Here is a 16,913-nt window from a genome sequence, read left to right as displayed (position 1 = left end):
TATTACATATGCCATGACCACAAATATTTATAATCCTATCTTCTTCTCAAATAATTAAGAAATTAACAAATTCCTTACAGTGGCTGGCATAGTAAGAATTCTAGTACAATTTAAGCACTTAGATAAATGATCCAATTATTTCTGCAACTGTTGTGCAGAAAATGGTTTTATTAAAAATTTATTTCTGCAATTGATATGTACAAAACGACTTTATGAAATAGTTCCATGTTTGAAGAATCTGACTCGCCAGCAAAATCTTCATCTGCAGGTTGTACAAATGAACTTCAACACCGGCCTTAAAATACTATGCATATGTATATCATGGAGATAGATACAAATGATCTATGAATCCTTACCCAAGTTGAAGAGCAGTTTCAATAACTACATTATTGCCATTGGAGTATTGCTGAGATTCTCCTGAATTAATAGCGAGCAGATTCTGTGCAATCCCTTGAGCTAAACTATCCAGCTCTACTCTACATTTGGTGCCTTTGCTTCGTTCTATCTGACAAATAATATCAATGACTACTCTTTTCAGTAAAGTGGAAAGAATAGTGTCCATACCGAATATAAATTGGAATATCTAAAGAGAGGCAGCTGTATGGTACCGTGTTCAATAGAAACTGATTATGTGATTGTAAATGCCGTTCCTGCAGCCATGATATAGATTACAAATATTGATAAACTATTTAAAGATAAGTGAAAGGAATGCCATTACAATAATTCCTAAAGCTAAATCTCAATGAATGAATGCAAGATAGTGTGATTTCAGAGGTTTCATACCCTTTTTTGCAGCTCGACAATCTCCTCACTTAACCTTTCATCCTGTTGAAGGAAAATAAACAAGGTATGTCTGTTACTGGTGAAGTAGGGAAAGTAAAAGGAGAAATTGAAGCTGAGAGTCATACAACTTGAACAAGTCATTACTACTCAGAAAACTATAAACATCTAAATAACTTTTAAGTGCCCGTAGTAGGCATATGTATTATTTTGATTTATTAATTTTTATTTATTTAAAAAAAAAAATTAAATTTTAAAAATTAATTTCTATAGAACTTAAAAAAATAAATAAAAAATTAATTTTAAAAATTAATTTCTATAAAACTTAAAAATAATATAACAATGTACTTTTAGTGAATAAAATTTATTTAATCAATAATATTTATGAATTTAGAAACTAATTTTTTTAGTTTGAAATGTTTTCGAATAATTTCTTTCTATTTATTTTTACAACTTCATTTCTAGTCGAGATTTTGTTCATTAAGCCTATGCAGGTCTAATTTCCGTTTGTTCCATCCCTTTGTGGTTGGAGTAAAGTGCCATAGTCCTAGTGGACTACGGTGCTAAGTGCCATAGCCCCCCAAATTGGACCAAAATGTGAACTTGTTGATGCGCTAATTCCCACTAGTTGATTTATGATTTCAAGAATTAAATATGACTATGGTTTGCCTGATTTATGAAATACCGTGGAACCCTATATGAGAGCATCTTTTTTAATTCACTTATAGATCCTATCATATCCATACATTCTAATCACCTCCTACAACAAACATTATGAGCAAATTTCTTCAGATCTGAGCTTTATGCAGCAATAAGTTATAACATTTTCATGCAAGTGGGCTTTTATGATTGATCATCTTGTTGTGTTATTTTATTACATCAACCTTTGAGGGTCCTATCCAAAGAGAATTACATCATCATCAACATCATCAAGCTTGAAGTATAATCTTGTTAATTCAACATTTCAGTTTAAATTAGGCCTCTTCCCTACAAGGCTAAACTCTCTTTTCCTAATCAACATTGTTGTAGGGTTAATTCTAATCTAGAATTTGATTGGGGAAAACCCCTATATCGCCTAACAACTTCTTCACTCTTTTATGTGTGTAGGATTCAGTTTTGTCAAAAATGGATTGCAAATCTAGGAATCACAAACTAAGACAAAGAGATCAAAACTTTAAAGAAGTAGAAAGCCCTATAAGTGGCAACTATTGTTAGTGTTAGACACATTTATGAAAAAATGTTAGGGAGATAATTTTTGTGACATCTTGATCTAGAACTTATTAACTATATTTGCATTTGACACCTTCAGATCAATTACACCTATTGGCATTGATCGACACGTTCGAGCTCAAATTGCAAAGATGAGTTCCTTTTTTATTCCTACTTCTAGATCTTTTTTCTTAATTTACATATTTAACTCGAAGATGTTGATTACTGTCAAATTTATATCATTTCACCTAGTTCTTGCATTTTATTATTCTATTTTATCCAACCATATATAAACTAAAAGCATAAATTGGAATAATTTATCATTATGCCTAGCACTCCCATGGGTTTGTAAATGGGCCTATTGATTATTCTTGAGTGTATTGTTGATGTGAATGTGTTTGATTCCTACTTTACATGTTTGGACTAGTGAACCTTGTTCCACAATCTTACATTTCCAATTGTGAACCCAATGCTTCTTGCATTTTGCATAATTTTGATTGGGTGTTTTTAGGTCCGATTCTTCACTATGGATTTCACAAAATATGATTTCTTTAAGATTTCACATTTGATTACAAGGTTTACTAGCTACATTTATCAAAACAATGTGTTGAACAATAAATTATTTTAGTTTCATTAATCCATTACATTTTAGTGTATTATATAATAAGGGTTTCAAAGATGTTGCCTACATTGACTTCATTTCTCAAATCCTTCATACATATTTCATGTTTCTATAAAATGCTATTTTTAAAGATGTTTATTGAATGCTTGGATTTCATTAAAGATTTGGTAGATGTTTCAAGTGGTATCTTTGATAATCCTCTTATGGGTTATGTTGAGATGAATAATGCTTGTATTTCTCCTATCGTATCCCTTCATCATGAGAAATGAATTAATGCTCCTATCAATTATCTCTCTAACCAAGTTGTAACATTGAAGAGTAATGACGAATCATCTTCTCATAAGGTTACTTTGGTGTAATAGGGGCATTCTTAACGCATTGACCATCAAACTCTCAATACTTCTATCACCTTAGATTCTCCTTGATCCCCTACAATTTATCTTAGCAATCAACATATTTTGAGACAACTTGATGTTTTGCATTTCCTTAATGGTATGTCACCTAATGTAACATTGAGTAGAGATGAAGCTTTAGATGATGAGAACACTTCTTCCCAACTAGAAAAACTAATGAAAAAAGAATCTCTTACCTCTCAAGTGTACATGAATAATAATGATAAAGTTGTGCATCCTCGTACAAGGATTCATCACCTTTCATCTATTCATCTCTTTGGTCCTTCAAAGTATACTTACACAACAAAGTTCAATGCGAAGTCTATGATGAGAGTCCATCTCCTTTAGATTTGTAACCAAATTATATTCTTGGATTTTGACATGATTTTTAAACAAGGATATAGTGGAAAAGGTCTTGTATATATGGAACAAGGAATCAAAGTGCGTATAGAACCTCCAACCCAATTGATGCAAGAACATCACTGATCTATGAGCAATCTTGCATCAACCAATAATATTCATCTTTGTTTAGTTCTTATTTAGTTCATTATGGAGTTTTTTGTGTTCTTGTCGGTATGTTCTGGTAGTTGCTTGCTTTTCATTGTAGATCATATTTTTGATTTATAGGCTTGATCATGTGCTTAATTCTATAATTTCATTCCATTTATATTCTTTTCCAGCAAGATATTTGATAGGGAGGTTGCTAGGTAAGCGCTCAAAAGGCCAATTTGAGTCAAAATGCCATAAAAGGAAACAAGAGGTATTATTTGTGTCTGCTCCTGATGTTTGCAATAACAGGTTTAGTTACACTTGATAGGTCTCTCTACAAGTCCTCACCATCAACCTCCCTTCTTGGTGAAAACTCACACCCTTACTCAAACTTTCTTCAATTGCTCACTCCACCCATCTACACATTCTCAATCCCTATTATTTTGGCATTCAACTCACTATTTTAGAGTGCATTAGGAGACTCCAAAAAGTACATATAGAGCAACAAGATTTACTCAAGGTTTGACAATCAAACTTGGTTTTAGGCCCATAGCCTTTGGCTTACTCAACTCACCAACCAAGGGTCAAAACCTCAAAAAGGGATTGTACACTGTCCAAGGTCCTATACATCATTTGTTTCAATGTTCTAGGATGATCTCACAAAATTCCATGAGTCCCAAAGTCCTCCTTGCAATCGGGTTCTTGTAAAGTGTGTTTTATGCAGTCAAAAGGCTACTAGCCCGTGGAGGGGTAATTGACACTTTTTTGCTTGTCCTGCTCTATGATGGGTCTCTCCTCCAACAAACTTGATTTGGATGGTAGTTTTAAGGTATATGCTAGTTTATTTTCATGGTTTAGGCCACTGTTAGTGTAAAATGAGGACTGTCCACTATTTGTGGCATAATTGTAGGGTTTGGTAGGGTTTAGACCAAAGAACATAGAGAAACCTTCCCAACTCCACTAATCAAGCCTCAAAATTGGCTTAGGACTTATGCCACACAAAATAAAGCCTTCCCCTATTACTCCCCTACAAACATAATACCAAACACTTGGCACACATCTGAGAAAGGAAGTGGAATACCACTGTCACTGTCAAAATGCTGCCTTTTACCAGTCAGCTGCTGCCACCTCTTTAGACCTGCATAACAAGGGAATTGAACTATAAGTACACCTCAATGAGGTCTAAAAAACACTAATGAACTTACCTATTACATATCCTTCATGGTTATAAGGCTTGGATTATGCTTTGAAGCATTCCTTGAGCATTTTGACAAACACAATTTACAAAAATAGTGAACTCACTATTTTGTTTACAAAGTGAGAACATTTAATAGGAACAAGATACTCTAAAAAAACAAGGTGATCTTCAATAACCTTGGCCATATATCCAGACCTCTGCCTCATATATTTGTTCACTCCAAATTTCTTTTGGGTGCAAATCTTGAGTTTTTGATCATGCTACTAGCCGAGTATTCAATACTTGCCTAGTATTCACTCAAGTCCTCCTTCCAAACACAATTTTGGCATAAAGGAAAATATATGTACACTATATAAATGAGTACCAACTTGACTAAATCCATTTTGTGGGATCCTAGACTAGGATTAGTCAAGTGGTGGCATTTTGGAACCTCAAACCCTTGATAGGGCAGTGAGCACACATAAGTAAAATAATTTTGTACAAACAAATTGCCAAAAGAAAATAGTACAACAATCACTTAGATAGAATTGTACAAATATTGTGCACAATTCCCAAAGGTACAATACGGACTATGAAAGCTACAGTACGGACTGTTACTCCAAGGAAGGAAAAACCAGTCATAAAAGCCAGAATTTCATAATTTTTATTAGGAAACTCTTGCTCATACAATCACCAACATTTCTCTAGGAAAATGGAGGCCTTTTTATAGCATTTATAATTAGTTACCAAGCCCTATATGGACATGAGGCTTCCATAACTACATTTTGCTAGAAAAACCCAAAAAATGACAACTTTTACAAGCCCAAATGACAACATTTCTTGCTCCAGGAGACATTGTTGACAATATAACCTTATCAACTTGTCTAGACACCTTAGACATGCTTAAAAACACTTATCAAACATGTTTCAATGCTTTGGAAAGCATTAGAAGACGTTTTTGGCAATTTTGCACATTTTTGCAAAAAAATTGTCAACTCAAAGCTTGAAAGGCAAAACTTGACCTCTTGAGCCCAAAATGAGATTAAAACCATGAAAAAAGACACACAACAACCTAAAACAAAATTATAAACTTGACACAAGATATTACAAATATGAAAGCATTAAATACTCAAAAAGGGGAGTTTTTCTCAATTAGGTGCTCCTGCACCAATATTGCTACCGGTTTGGCTGTTTCTAGATTCCGGGATAGTTTTACTAGTTGGTCTTCCTTCTTTTTGGGAGAATTCTCTTGGTTTATGCATCTGTTTTGGGTCTTTCTCGATGTCCTTTCGTGTGTGTTCGACCTCCCTATTGATCCACACTTCTTGGTTTTTCTTTTCTAGAGAGATTTCCTTTCATCTTAGGGTCGACCTATTTACACATTTAATTTTCCTACTTTGGTAAATGTAATATTTTGTGGCCAACCCAGATAAGTTCCCAAGGGTATTTATATGATTTTATGTGATCATTTGTAGGGGGAAAGGAAGACAGTTGATGAGGATGTAATTTTGGATTCATGATTAGCGATTTGGATGACTCTGAGAGTCCCGGTAGGGTTTTAATCTGGCATGTTAGTCGACATATAACCAATTGTTTACTAGATGTTTAGTTATAAATGTATGACGATAACCGGTTGGTTACCAGATGTTCTAGGATGATAATATGATCTGAATTTATGTTCTTTCTATGTTTTCCTATTGCTTCCATTGTGTTATTCTTGCTACATGAGCAATTAAATTCTCATTGAGGATCCACTGGTCATGGCTGCACCACCAATACACTACAAAAGGTGGAAGATTTCCTCCTCCTTCCTTACCCATTCTTTTACCAAAGCCTAACCTTCCCATCCCACAAAAAATAAGACCTATCTATTTGTCACTTGTTTAAATCTAGAAAAGATAATGTTTTGGAGACTTAAATATGATATAAATATTACATTTCCTTTCATGATAAATTTATGTATCCCTAAAGAAAAAAATTATACTACTTCTTATCTCTTTCAACATATATATACTACTCACTCTTCCTATGTTTGACACCCTTCCTGCTTGAGAGATTATTGACCTTATGGATTTTGGGCCTATGACTCATATCATCGATGCAGGGAAATGCCAAAATAAAGTACATGGATAATGGGTGCTACAACAATATAAGTTGAAACAAAATTTTATTTGTATTCACTTAGAAGAAAGTCACAATTTTGATATAATAAGGAATAATGAAATGGCTTCATTAGTAGGAAAATAGTTTGTTGTTATCTACACCAAGTAGGTGATAGAAAGGAGATAGATAATATTTATTACTCTTTATAGATAAAGAATAATCTCTTGAGTATTGGATAGTAGGTCCTAAAGGCAAAAAATTACTAATAGAAAAATGAGATTATATCATATTTGTAAAGAATAAGATAAAGAACATGGTAACAATAGTCCAAGTAGTAAAGTATTAGATCTTTCCTCTATATATACAAATTAAATTATCAACTTAGTTTCTAGATACTCCTCCCATGAATGAGAAGTATGTAATATCCACCCCTTGGACACTACAATTTTTTAATTTTTTTCAATATTCACGAGTGCCAAGTCAATCGACTGATCTTATTGTTCCAACTTAGATATGTTGAATTTGTAATTTTTTCAATCACCATGATGGTGACAACTCAACACCACCACTTATTCTTGCACTCAATGGTGGTAAGCTCTTGAGGTTAGGATCCCCATTAGACCTATACTTAAGCCTCGAGGGTCCATTCCAAATGACCCTGCCTACTTATCCCTTTGAGGGAAGTCAAAGGGTTCATAGTTTGACCAAAGTGTTAATGGTAGTTCATTCTCTCCTCTTTTATAATATTTTTGATCTCTTTAAACCAAGAATATTTATCAAATATTCCAATCATAATATAGAAATAACCAATTGCCATCAAGTAACATACAAAGATACTCAATTAGTTATGGGTCATATCCTTTAACAATATCCAATTCCATTAAGAGTGATTTGAGCACACTTCACATTAACACATGGGACTATCTCATACACATCACACACATGATGACTATCTCTGGCCTATGTCACATATACAAAGTGACTAGCTCTAGCATATGTCTTGCATCCATAGGGACTAGCTTCCATATACATCACTCATAGGTAGTGACTAGTTTCAATAGGTATCACATACCTAGTGACTAGAATTTACACAATGATGAACTGACATATCTATATTGGCTAGCTACCACTTTCCCATAGTGCATCCTAGATTAAAGAAATGTCGTTGCACTGCACACTACATTGTGGACAAATTATTTTGTCTAGTCTTTCTCACAAACAAGAAAGTGGGAACAAGGTTCGATGTATCCCATACTACACCAGCTGTATATCCTTATCCTAAGAAAGCCAATTATACCTTTTCCACCTCAAGATATGCCCAAAGTTAGACAATTAGATCGGTCCAATTATTACCTACCTATTCTTCATTAGAAGTTCTCTTCCTTAAAGTCCATTGGACAACTAAGCAACAAGGACGTCCATTGCCAGCATGCAACTGGACCCTAGGCCCACATGCTCATGGCACAATCCATCCAAAAATCCTAGGTCAATGTAAGTACCCATTGCTTGCATGAAATTAGTAGCATCCATCTGCTAACTAGGTGGTACGATTGGTAGTCTACTGACATAGTACGCTCCTTGACTACTATCCAACTCGAATGGATAAGATTATCTTAAGGGGCCATAGGATTTATCCGTCAGTGAATACTTTGAATAGAGTGGACTAATCTATGTGTAAAAGGAATACTATCCTCTACCTATTCCCTCATTGGATCCCACCTCCATCCATTGTCATAAAAGTCAGTACCTATACTTATCTTAGCACCATAACTAGAAGAGAGGTTCCTAATTCAAAATAAATAGATCGTAGTTGACTGATCTAGGAGTATAAACAAAGTCTTATAGTTCTAAGATTAAATCATACAACTGCATGAGATCACTTGGATCCAACATAGGACAACCTCTACTCAATAGACAAACAAATAGACCATAAGGCAATGTACCATTTCACTTTATCAACTAATCATTCAAAAACATGATATATATTAATAACAAGATTAAAACGCTATCTTAACTCTTTCATAATCTTCTAATGCCTATTCGACCTCCTTTGAAGCCTATGAAAAAGGTCAGGTTGACAGGTTAGGAACAATCCCATACCTTGGAGTTATTCTCCCCATGATCCTACCCCTAAAGACTTAAATTCACATGGGAATCCTTCACCTATGGACTGCCTACATTCCCACTTCCAAATGGGTCAAAGTCACACGCAGTTCTCCTTACCAAGTCTTTCAAGGGACACCTAACACATAGATTCTTGTAACCTATGATTTGTTGATAATTCTCTTTAATTAATAATACTACCCTTTAATGATATTTGGGTCTCAATTAATCTCTATATATTAATATTCATGATTCAATATAAATATACCAAAACCATTTTAGGTTCACCTTATTAATATAGAGACTAGGTTGAGTCTCCTATCCACAATAAATTCCCCTTGTTTGCACACAAATTGCGACCATTATCATATGACCCATGATGCACTAATTAAAATAACCAACACCACATGACTTCCAAGCAACCATTCAAACAACATTGATGTAAGGTTTTTAAACTCGACGGAATAGTACGATAGGATAATGTGGTACCTTATTTTGAACCCATTTCCTACACTACCTTTGCATACAATGGTGCAACCCAATATTCTTACGTTTATTAATTTTACAACTTGAAAATTTTACTGATCAAACATCATACAATCATAGGAGTATGCTACAATTTGGAGTTTCCTCACAAAGCATTAAATGCTACATTATTAATGGAAGCTCATATACATGATCATTATTGTATCACCTTATGAAAAGGCCAATAAAGCAGAGTCTTACATATATATTAATTCCACTTCCTATATAATCTTATCAAATAAGAGTCAAGTGTCATTGTTACACCATTGGATTTTTAATTTTTGATTCTCAAGCATTATTAGCACTTGACTATATGCACAGAGAGTATCGTAGGTGTATTATGGTGGTGGCAATCCCCATGGGTAGCCAGACTAACCACCTTGTCGAAGCCATGGGTGCCTTTCAAACTTTGCAAATTGTTGGAAGGTTTGGATTGAGGGTGATTTGAATAATATAATCCAGTGCCTAAAAGGGAGAAATAGAGCCTTGTGGACTATTGAGAATTTAATTAAAGATTCTATTAGTATTATTAGAACCTTTGATAAATTATTTATTTTCCTTCCTTATATAGAAGTGAATTTTTTGGTATATTATTTTGCTAATGTGGGGTTTAAGGTTGAGGTGAAAAAGATATGGTATAATGAGGACACGTTGGATGCTGAGGTCAAATCCCTTCTGATGTATGATTAGACACATGGTAGATTCGAAGGGATTTCCACTAATTTTGATGATGAGGGTAATTAAAGTTTCTATTATTACTTGGATGGCTCTCTATTAGAGTACCTTCTATTATCATTATTGTTAGGTTCCCTCACACGTTTTATGGGTGTTTCTTTCTTGGGAAGCTAGCAATAGGTTTTTAGTTAGCTACTATGTTTCTATTGGGCTCTCTATGATTTTGTTTAAGCTTGATACTATGGGGTGTCATAGACACAGAGTGGAGATACCTAGCTATGATAATTAGAGGAAGAATGTTACTATCTGGCCTCGTTTGCAACAAGAGGGAGTTATGCCCTTCCTAGAGAAATTGCATGGGCACGATCAGAATATCACCAAGTAGTTTGTTAAGGGATAGAAGAATGGAAAAGTGAACTTGTTTGGTAGGGTTATAGTTATTAATCAAGGGCTTATTGCAGAAGTGTCGAGCATGTACTTGAAGGGGATTCAATTCTATAGAGATAGAAAGGTGTCAATCGCTATCATCAAGAAATTAATTATGAAGGACAAGGAGAAAGCTAGGTTGGTCAAGTTAAATAAAACCCACATCGAGCCTCATTAGATTAAGTTGATATGGAGGGAGCTTTTGAGGGAGATTGTGGAGTTCTTTCACCTATATGAGAGGTTCACTAAAATTTACGGGTATCATTTTGTGTTGTTGAATCATTTTCACCACAATGATAAAATTTCTTTCTCGTTCTATCTGTTTAGCCAAAAATATGAAAGCTACCCAAAAAATTAAGGAAATGTATGACAAGAAGCTCTCTAACACTAAGGAGAGGCTTAGTACATGTGGGAGCACTCTCTGTAACATTATGAAGAGTGGCCATAGAATTTTAAAGTGATTGCAAAGAATATGTCTAGTATGGTAGCTAAATTAGAAAAGATTCATATGGAGAAGAATGTTGTAGATTTGGATAAGGATAACATTGCTGGGATTGATGATTTGGGCCCCCCTGGAAAACGCACAAAAGTAAGTATGAAGAAAAAAGTTTCAAGTGTGCCTTAGGACATCATGGACCTAAAGGATGCTACTAGAAAGATGCATCAACTCAAGGTTAAAATTGTTGAAACACTGAAGAATTTGGGTTAAGGATTTTTGTTTGTATCTCTATTTCTTTGCTGGTGTCTACTGGATTTTTGTTGTCTAGTTAGGTTGTTTCTACTGTCTCTCAGTCCTATGGCATTTTTTGATTGGCCAGTCTTATGATGGGTGTTCTATGATACATCTTTTGTAATATTTTTGTAAAGGGTTTTGGGTCCTTTCAAAACCTTCTTTTACCATAATAAAAAACTATATGCACAAAAATTCAATCCCCAATCCCAAGTTAAGATAACAGATTTGAGGTCAAAATGGTAAAACACATTATAATTAACTAAGTAGTCAACCATCAAGAATATTCAATGACACACCCTAGGCAACATGCACTTATAAGGACAACTTATCCAAATAAAATCCCTACACATAAACTAGACATAATAGTATAGTTAATATAAAAAAATTGTAATTTAATTATATTACCCATCCTTACTTCACATGATAATTCTTATATCTAGGATATCTTCTTTAAGAGTTTGATAGACCTTCCAATTATAAAAAGAATTTACCATGGTATTAAAAGATTATCAAAGTACAAGGTTTTATCACTAGAGTTATATTTGGTGAGGTGTGGTTATAGTACCACTATACAAGTTACCTTCATAATATTATATAACCAAGAGCCAAGGCTCATATTATTTATATCATATGCTTGATTCATACTTTAAGGTTATCTTATACCTAAAGAATTCATCTATAACTTTTGGCCATCTTATTTCTTTTAGAATTCAAACATAAAGTTATTCAAATTATTATCCTTTTATTTTTAATTATGGTAAAAGAAGGTTTTGAAGGTACCCTGAAACCCTTTACAAAAGATCCTTAAGAAATTAGAGAATTAAAAACAAGAAGGAACAAACAACTAAAATACCAGCATAGATACTAGCAAAATCCAACAAAAAAGCCCCATAGAACCAGCAACGTCCAGCCAAAATAGACAAAAAATAGAAAAGGAACTACTTAATGTTTTTAAGCGCATTAGCCAGATTTCTGCTAATCCCATGCAATTCTTTAATATTATCCCTAAGTTTAGGGATTTCCTTAGAAGAGGCCACAACAACTTTCTTCATTCTCACCCTTGTTCTCTTTGCCGCTCCACTAGGAGCACTTTCCGCAGTCCCAGTCTCGATGGAATCTTCATCAATATCAAGGTCCATGTCGGGTTTGGGAGTGTTGGAGCTCTCAAGGACCTAAGAGATTTCATCTAGGATCTTAGTAACAGGTGTCAGGATATCCAGAATCATAACCAACACATTTTTCATAGAAGGTTTTCCTTCCTCCAGATTATCAATCTGAGCTTCCATCTTCTTAGCTTTTTCCTCCATATCCTTCTTCCATTGCTTCTAGTCCCTTTCATCTTTCTTCCTTTTCTCTTCCCACTGCTTCCCATTTTTTTCTAGAATCTTGATTCCTTCATAAGTCCACCTGTCAAAACCCATTCTAGCCTCAGATAGGTTTTTTGAGAGTATCCAGAAATAACACTTCTCCAGCATACTCCTTATCCTTGCTCGGATTCTCCTTGTCCATCGCCTGCTCAAATTCCTTATTCTTCTCCTGCTCAATATCCATTTCTTTTTCCTCATTAATCTTATCATCCTCCTCCTCCATTGGTTGGCTATTGACATTGCCTAACCTAACACTATGGGTAGGACTATCTTGGTCAGAAACATCCTCAACTTCTCCTTCCTCTTCCCCCACATCCTCTTCTTTCCAGCTTTCCTCCCCTCCAAACTCATCCATTTCCATCTCACTACCATCTTTTCTAGTATCCTCTAAATCATTCTTGTCCTCTTGAATTTTCATCCTAGTAGCACTTTTTCTCTTTTTGCTCTAAGTCAACTCCTCCTTGTTGGGCTTACCTTCCTTCACCTTTCTCTTACCTTTCCCTAGAGACGCAGACAATCTCTTATTTCCCTGGATATCAAGGATTTTTCAGTGCTCATAGATGAGCAAAATGAGGCCACAATGAAGCATTGGAGTTGAAGGATTCATACTATGCTTATTAAGAGACCTTGACAGAGACCTGAAGAAGTAGTAGGGCAGGGAAATCCTTTTCTCATGCCTGAAATGGTTTAACAACACAAAAGGGTATGTGTGGACCCTAGTAAAATGACCCTCCATTGTAATGTATTCCATGATAGCATTCAACACACAACCCCAAATTTTCTTAATGTTGGAAGCATCATAATATTCCTTTGTAGCTTTACCAATTTTTGCCCTCTCCTTCTCTTTGCATGGAAAAAGCTTAACCACATTATTAGACACTTTCAAATCTCTAAAAACATTAAGACCTGAGTGGGGCATACCTATTACTGTCGCTATGAGGTCCACATCCAACTTAAACCTCACACCATGAATTTTGAATGACCCATTAATCTAATTTTCAGTGACTTTGTTGATTGCAAGATTAACCACTAGTAATTTTTTCTCATTATATCCTAAAGATTCATCTCATGAAACTGAGGTTAGGTTGATTACTTAACAATAATTTTCATAGTTTGCATGAACCATACATAATCTTTAGTTCATGACTCCATATCATATAATGTATACATTAACACATAATTTTCTTATTGTATTCATAATTACCAAATCCAAAAGTTATAATTCTAGGCAAAGCCATGTAAGGTTTTATTGGATAGTACACAAGAATAAACAACATCTCATAGGCATAATATTATATGATTGAGCTCCTTCACTAATCTAATTAAGCATGACACCAATATGCTGGAAGGTATCATTTACAACATGATGCACTTACATAACAATTCATTCCTAAGGATTTATGATGAGGTTGAGGTCGTCGAGTTTGTACCAATGTTATGATCATGATATGGTGTACAGTTCTATAATTTCCACATGATAGATTATCAATGTCCATGATCATTAAATTCAAACTTGATTAAAGTTATATAATGGTGCATAACCATTTATCACTTCCATATTTATACATTAGTAATAGGGGACCCATATTAGACATGAGGGATTTTCTTGAATTACAACAATATTGTGGTACATTATAATATTATATTCATCTCTCCAATAAATCTTAAAATTCACCTTGACATTAAAGTTTCACCATTTTATAATGTCTATAACCTTACTTAGGATTCATCATAACTAATGTCCATTGTTTATCCAAATAAAAGTACAAGTATTGTTCACCTATTCATTTCAATATTTACTAGCTTAATAATGTCATTCATTCATTATTGTAAGCATATGCCTTCAATAAATTTGTCACAATATAATCTTAAGAAAAATGATAAATATCTATTAAAAAATCTTCCATAATGTAATTGACTAATTAGTTTTAAAATGTACATATGTGAATGAAAAATCCATTATTGTTTATAACAATATTGTAGTTTATCAGCTAACTTAGTGGTACCTAGCTCTCATTTGGGAGTATGATGGCTGCTACAACAATGTTTAGATTTTCACCTGCGAACTACGTTTTCTTGAAAGTTTCGAAAGCCTTTTTAGAAATTCAAATTGTGCATATCCTACAATCATTGAGTTTCATGAAACACCCCTTCTTTTAGGCATTTTGTCAAATAATTTGCATGCTTTGTCTATACTTCTAAACTTTACATATAGGTCTACCAGAGCAATTACCACTGGAAGAATTGGCAAGATTTTACTCGTGTTGTCTTCTTCCATCTTTGACTTCTATATTTGTGATTTCATCCTCTATGGTTTGACATGGTTGTATTCCTCAAGACCAGAATGTCCATAAGATCTTTAGTCTCTTCTAAATAATCACAAGCAATAAGTCGTGACTGAACTTGTTGCCATTGCAAATTTTCAACAACCTGAGTTGCATCATTGTGTGCCTCCAATTCAGTTTTAGTAGGTAGATAATAAATTATTTAAGTATTACCTTTGAAAAACTCTTCAGTCAGTTGATCATAGTCTTCTAGCATGGCTCTGCATCACCATTCCCATACAAAACTGATTTCATTTCTCAAATATTTTTAGCCAATTCTGCCATCTTTTCTTCTTGCTTGGCATCTCAAATAGGTGAGTTTGAGGCCTGACTTAAGTAATTCCTTCATCTTTTATGCTTTAATGACAATCATAATCTCCTTGAAATCTCTCTTTACGACATAAGATAATGGAATTCTAACAAAAGTTGTGGGGTGTCATACCTCATGTAGTTCCCATACTGGTGACATTCCTTTTTCCTAAGAATTGAAAGAAATAGAATTATTTGAAATTTAATATTGGCCACTTGTATTGTGCTGCAACAACCAATATAATCTTTACTTTATCAAGTCAAGCCATAGGAGAACAATTTTTAGCATAATCCACTATAGGAGTTTGTGCAAACCCCTTGGCAACTAGTCTTTCCTTATGTCTTTCTACTGAACCATTTGCATGATATTTCAATTTGTATATCCATTTCACACCAATCACCTGCTTACCTTTGGGAAGTGGAACTAATTCCCAAGTATTATTTTTTATGAATGGAATTCATCTCATCATTCATAGCATTAACCCATACAAGTTCTTTCACTTTTTCTTCATACATAGAGAGTTTTTCTTTAATTGTACTAAATAAAGAAAAATTAACAATTGGACTAATATTAGCACTCCTATGATAAATATCAACCAAAATTTGTACCTTTCTTGGAATAGATACTAGATGTGACCATGGACACAAATCTTCACCTGAGTTTGTGCTACTTGAAGAAATAGGTGAGCTTGGAGGACTAGATCTTGAGCTTGAACTATCACTTGAGCTTGTGAGGAGAGGAGGAGGAACACTTTTTTCTTTCATGTTTATGATTATTGATGGATTTTTCTGCACATCATCTTTCTACTACCATATTCCCCCTTCATAAAATATTACATCGTGGCTAACTATCCATTGCTTTTTCTAGAATTTGTTGCATTTAGTTGTAGTAGAGTAACCCACAAAGATACAAAGTTGATATTTTCTATCCAACTTATTCCGCTTTTGATCTGGAACATGCACATATGCCAAGCATCCAGAGATCCAAAGATGAGCCAATAAAGTCTTGTGACCACTCCAGGCTTCCTTTGGAGTGAGATTTTGAACTGCTTTCATAGGACTATGATTGAGAATATATAATGTAGTGGCAACTACTTCTCCCAAAAAAATATTTGTAAGATTCTTTGTCTACAACATGCTTCATGCCATTTTCTTAATGGTATGATTATTTATTTCAGCAATAACATTCTATTGAGATATATATGTGGTAGTAATTTGTCTCTATATGCCATTCTTAAGACAAAAATCAGCAAACTCATTAGAAGTAAAATCTCCCCCCTCTATCTATTCTAAGTATCTTGACAGGATACCCACTTTGTTTTTCGAGAATTTCTTTAAAATTCTTGAAGCATGCAAAGGCTTCATATTTTTTCTTCAAAAAATAAACCCATGTGTGGCGAGAGTAATCATCAATAAAGGTCAAAAAATAAAGGTTCTTACCCAATGATTTCTCTTGCACATCCCCATAGATGTCAGCACACATAAGCTCTAGAGGAGATTTGGCTCTTGAAGCTTTTGAAAACCAAAAAACTATCTTGATGATGCTTTCCAAGTGCACACCCTGAGAAAACTTCTTCTTTTTCCTTCAGTAGAGGAAGCCCTCTCATCATATTCTTCTTATCCAACAAAGTTAACCCTTGAAAATTCAAATGACCATATCGTTTATGCCATAACCATGA

At 34.1% G+C, this 16,913-nt stretch overlaps 1 protein-coding gene across 1 annotated transcript in view; it reads right to left on the bottom strand.

Annotated features, from left to right (window-relative positions):
• Positions 1 to 352: 352 nt before the first annotated feature.
• The window catches only part of LOC131040021 (agamous-like MADS-box protein MADS1), a 61,785-nt gene continuing 45,224 nt past the window's right edge, over positions 353 to 16,913 (bottom strand). Inside the window, exons 5-7 of the mRNA XM_057972897.2 lie at positions 784 to 825; positions 609 to 650; positions 353 to 505 (exon numbers count right to left, since the gene is read on the bottom strand). Of these exons, the coding sequence (XP_057828880.2) occupies positions 353 to 505; positions 609 to 650; positions 784 to 825 (237 nt within the window). The remainder of the gene's footprint in view (positions 506 to 608; positions 651 to 783; positions 826 to 16,913) is intronic.

Source organism: Cryptomeria japonica, chromosome 5 (assembly GCF_030272615.1).
Source record: "Cryptomeria japonica chromosome 5, Sugi_1.0, whole genome shotgun sequence".
Lineage (NCBI taxonomy): Eukaryota > Viridiplantae > Streptophyta > Pinopsida > Cupressales > Cupressaceae > Cryptomeria > Cryptomeria japonica.
This window is presented reverse-complemented; position numbering and strand designations above follow the sequence as displayed.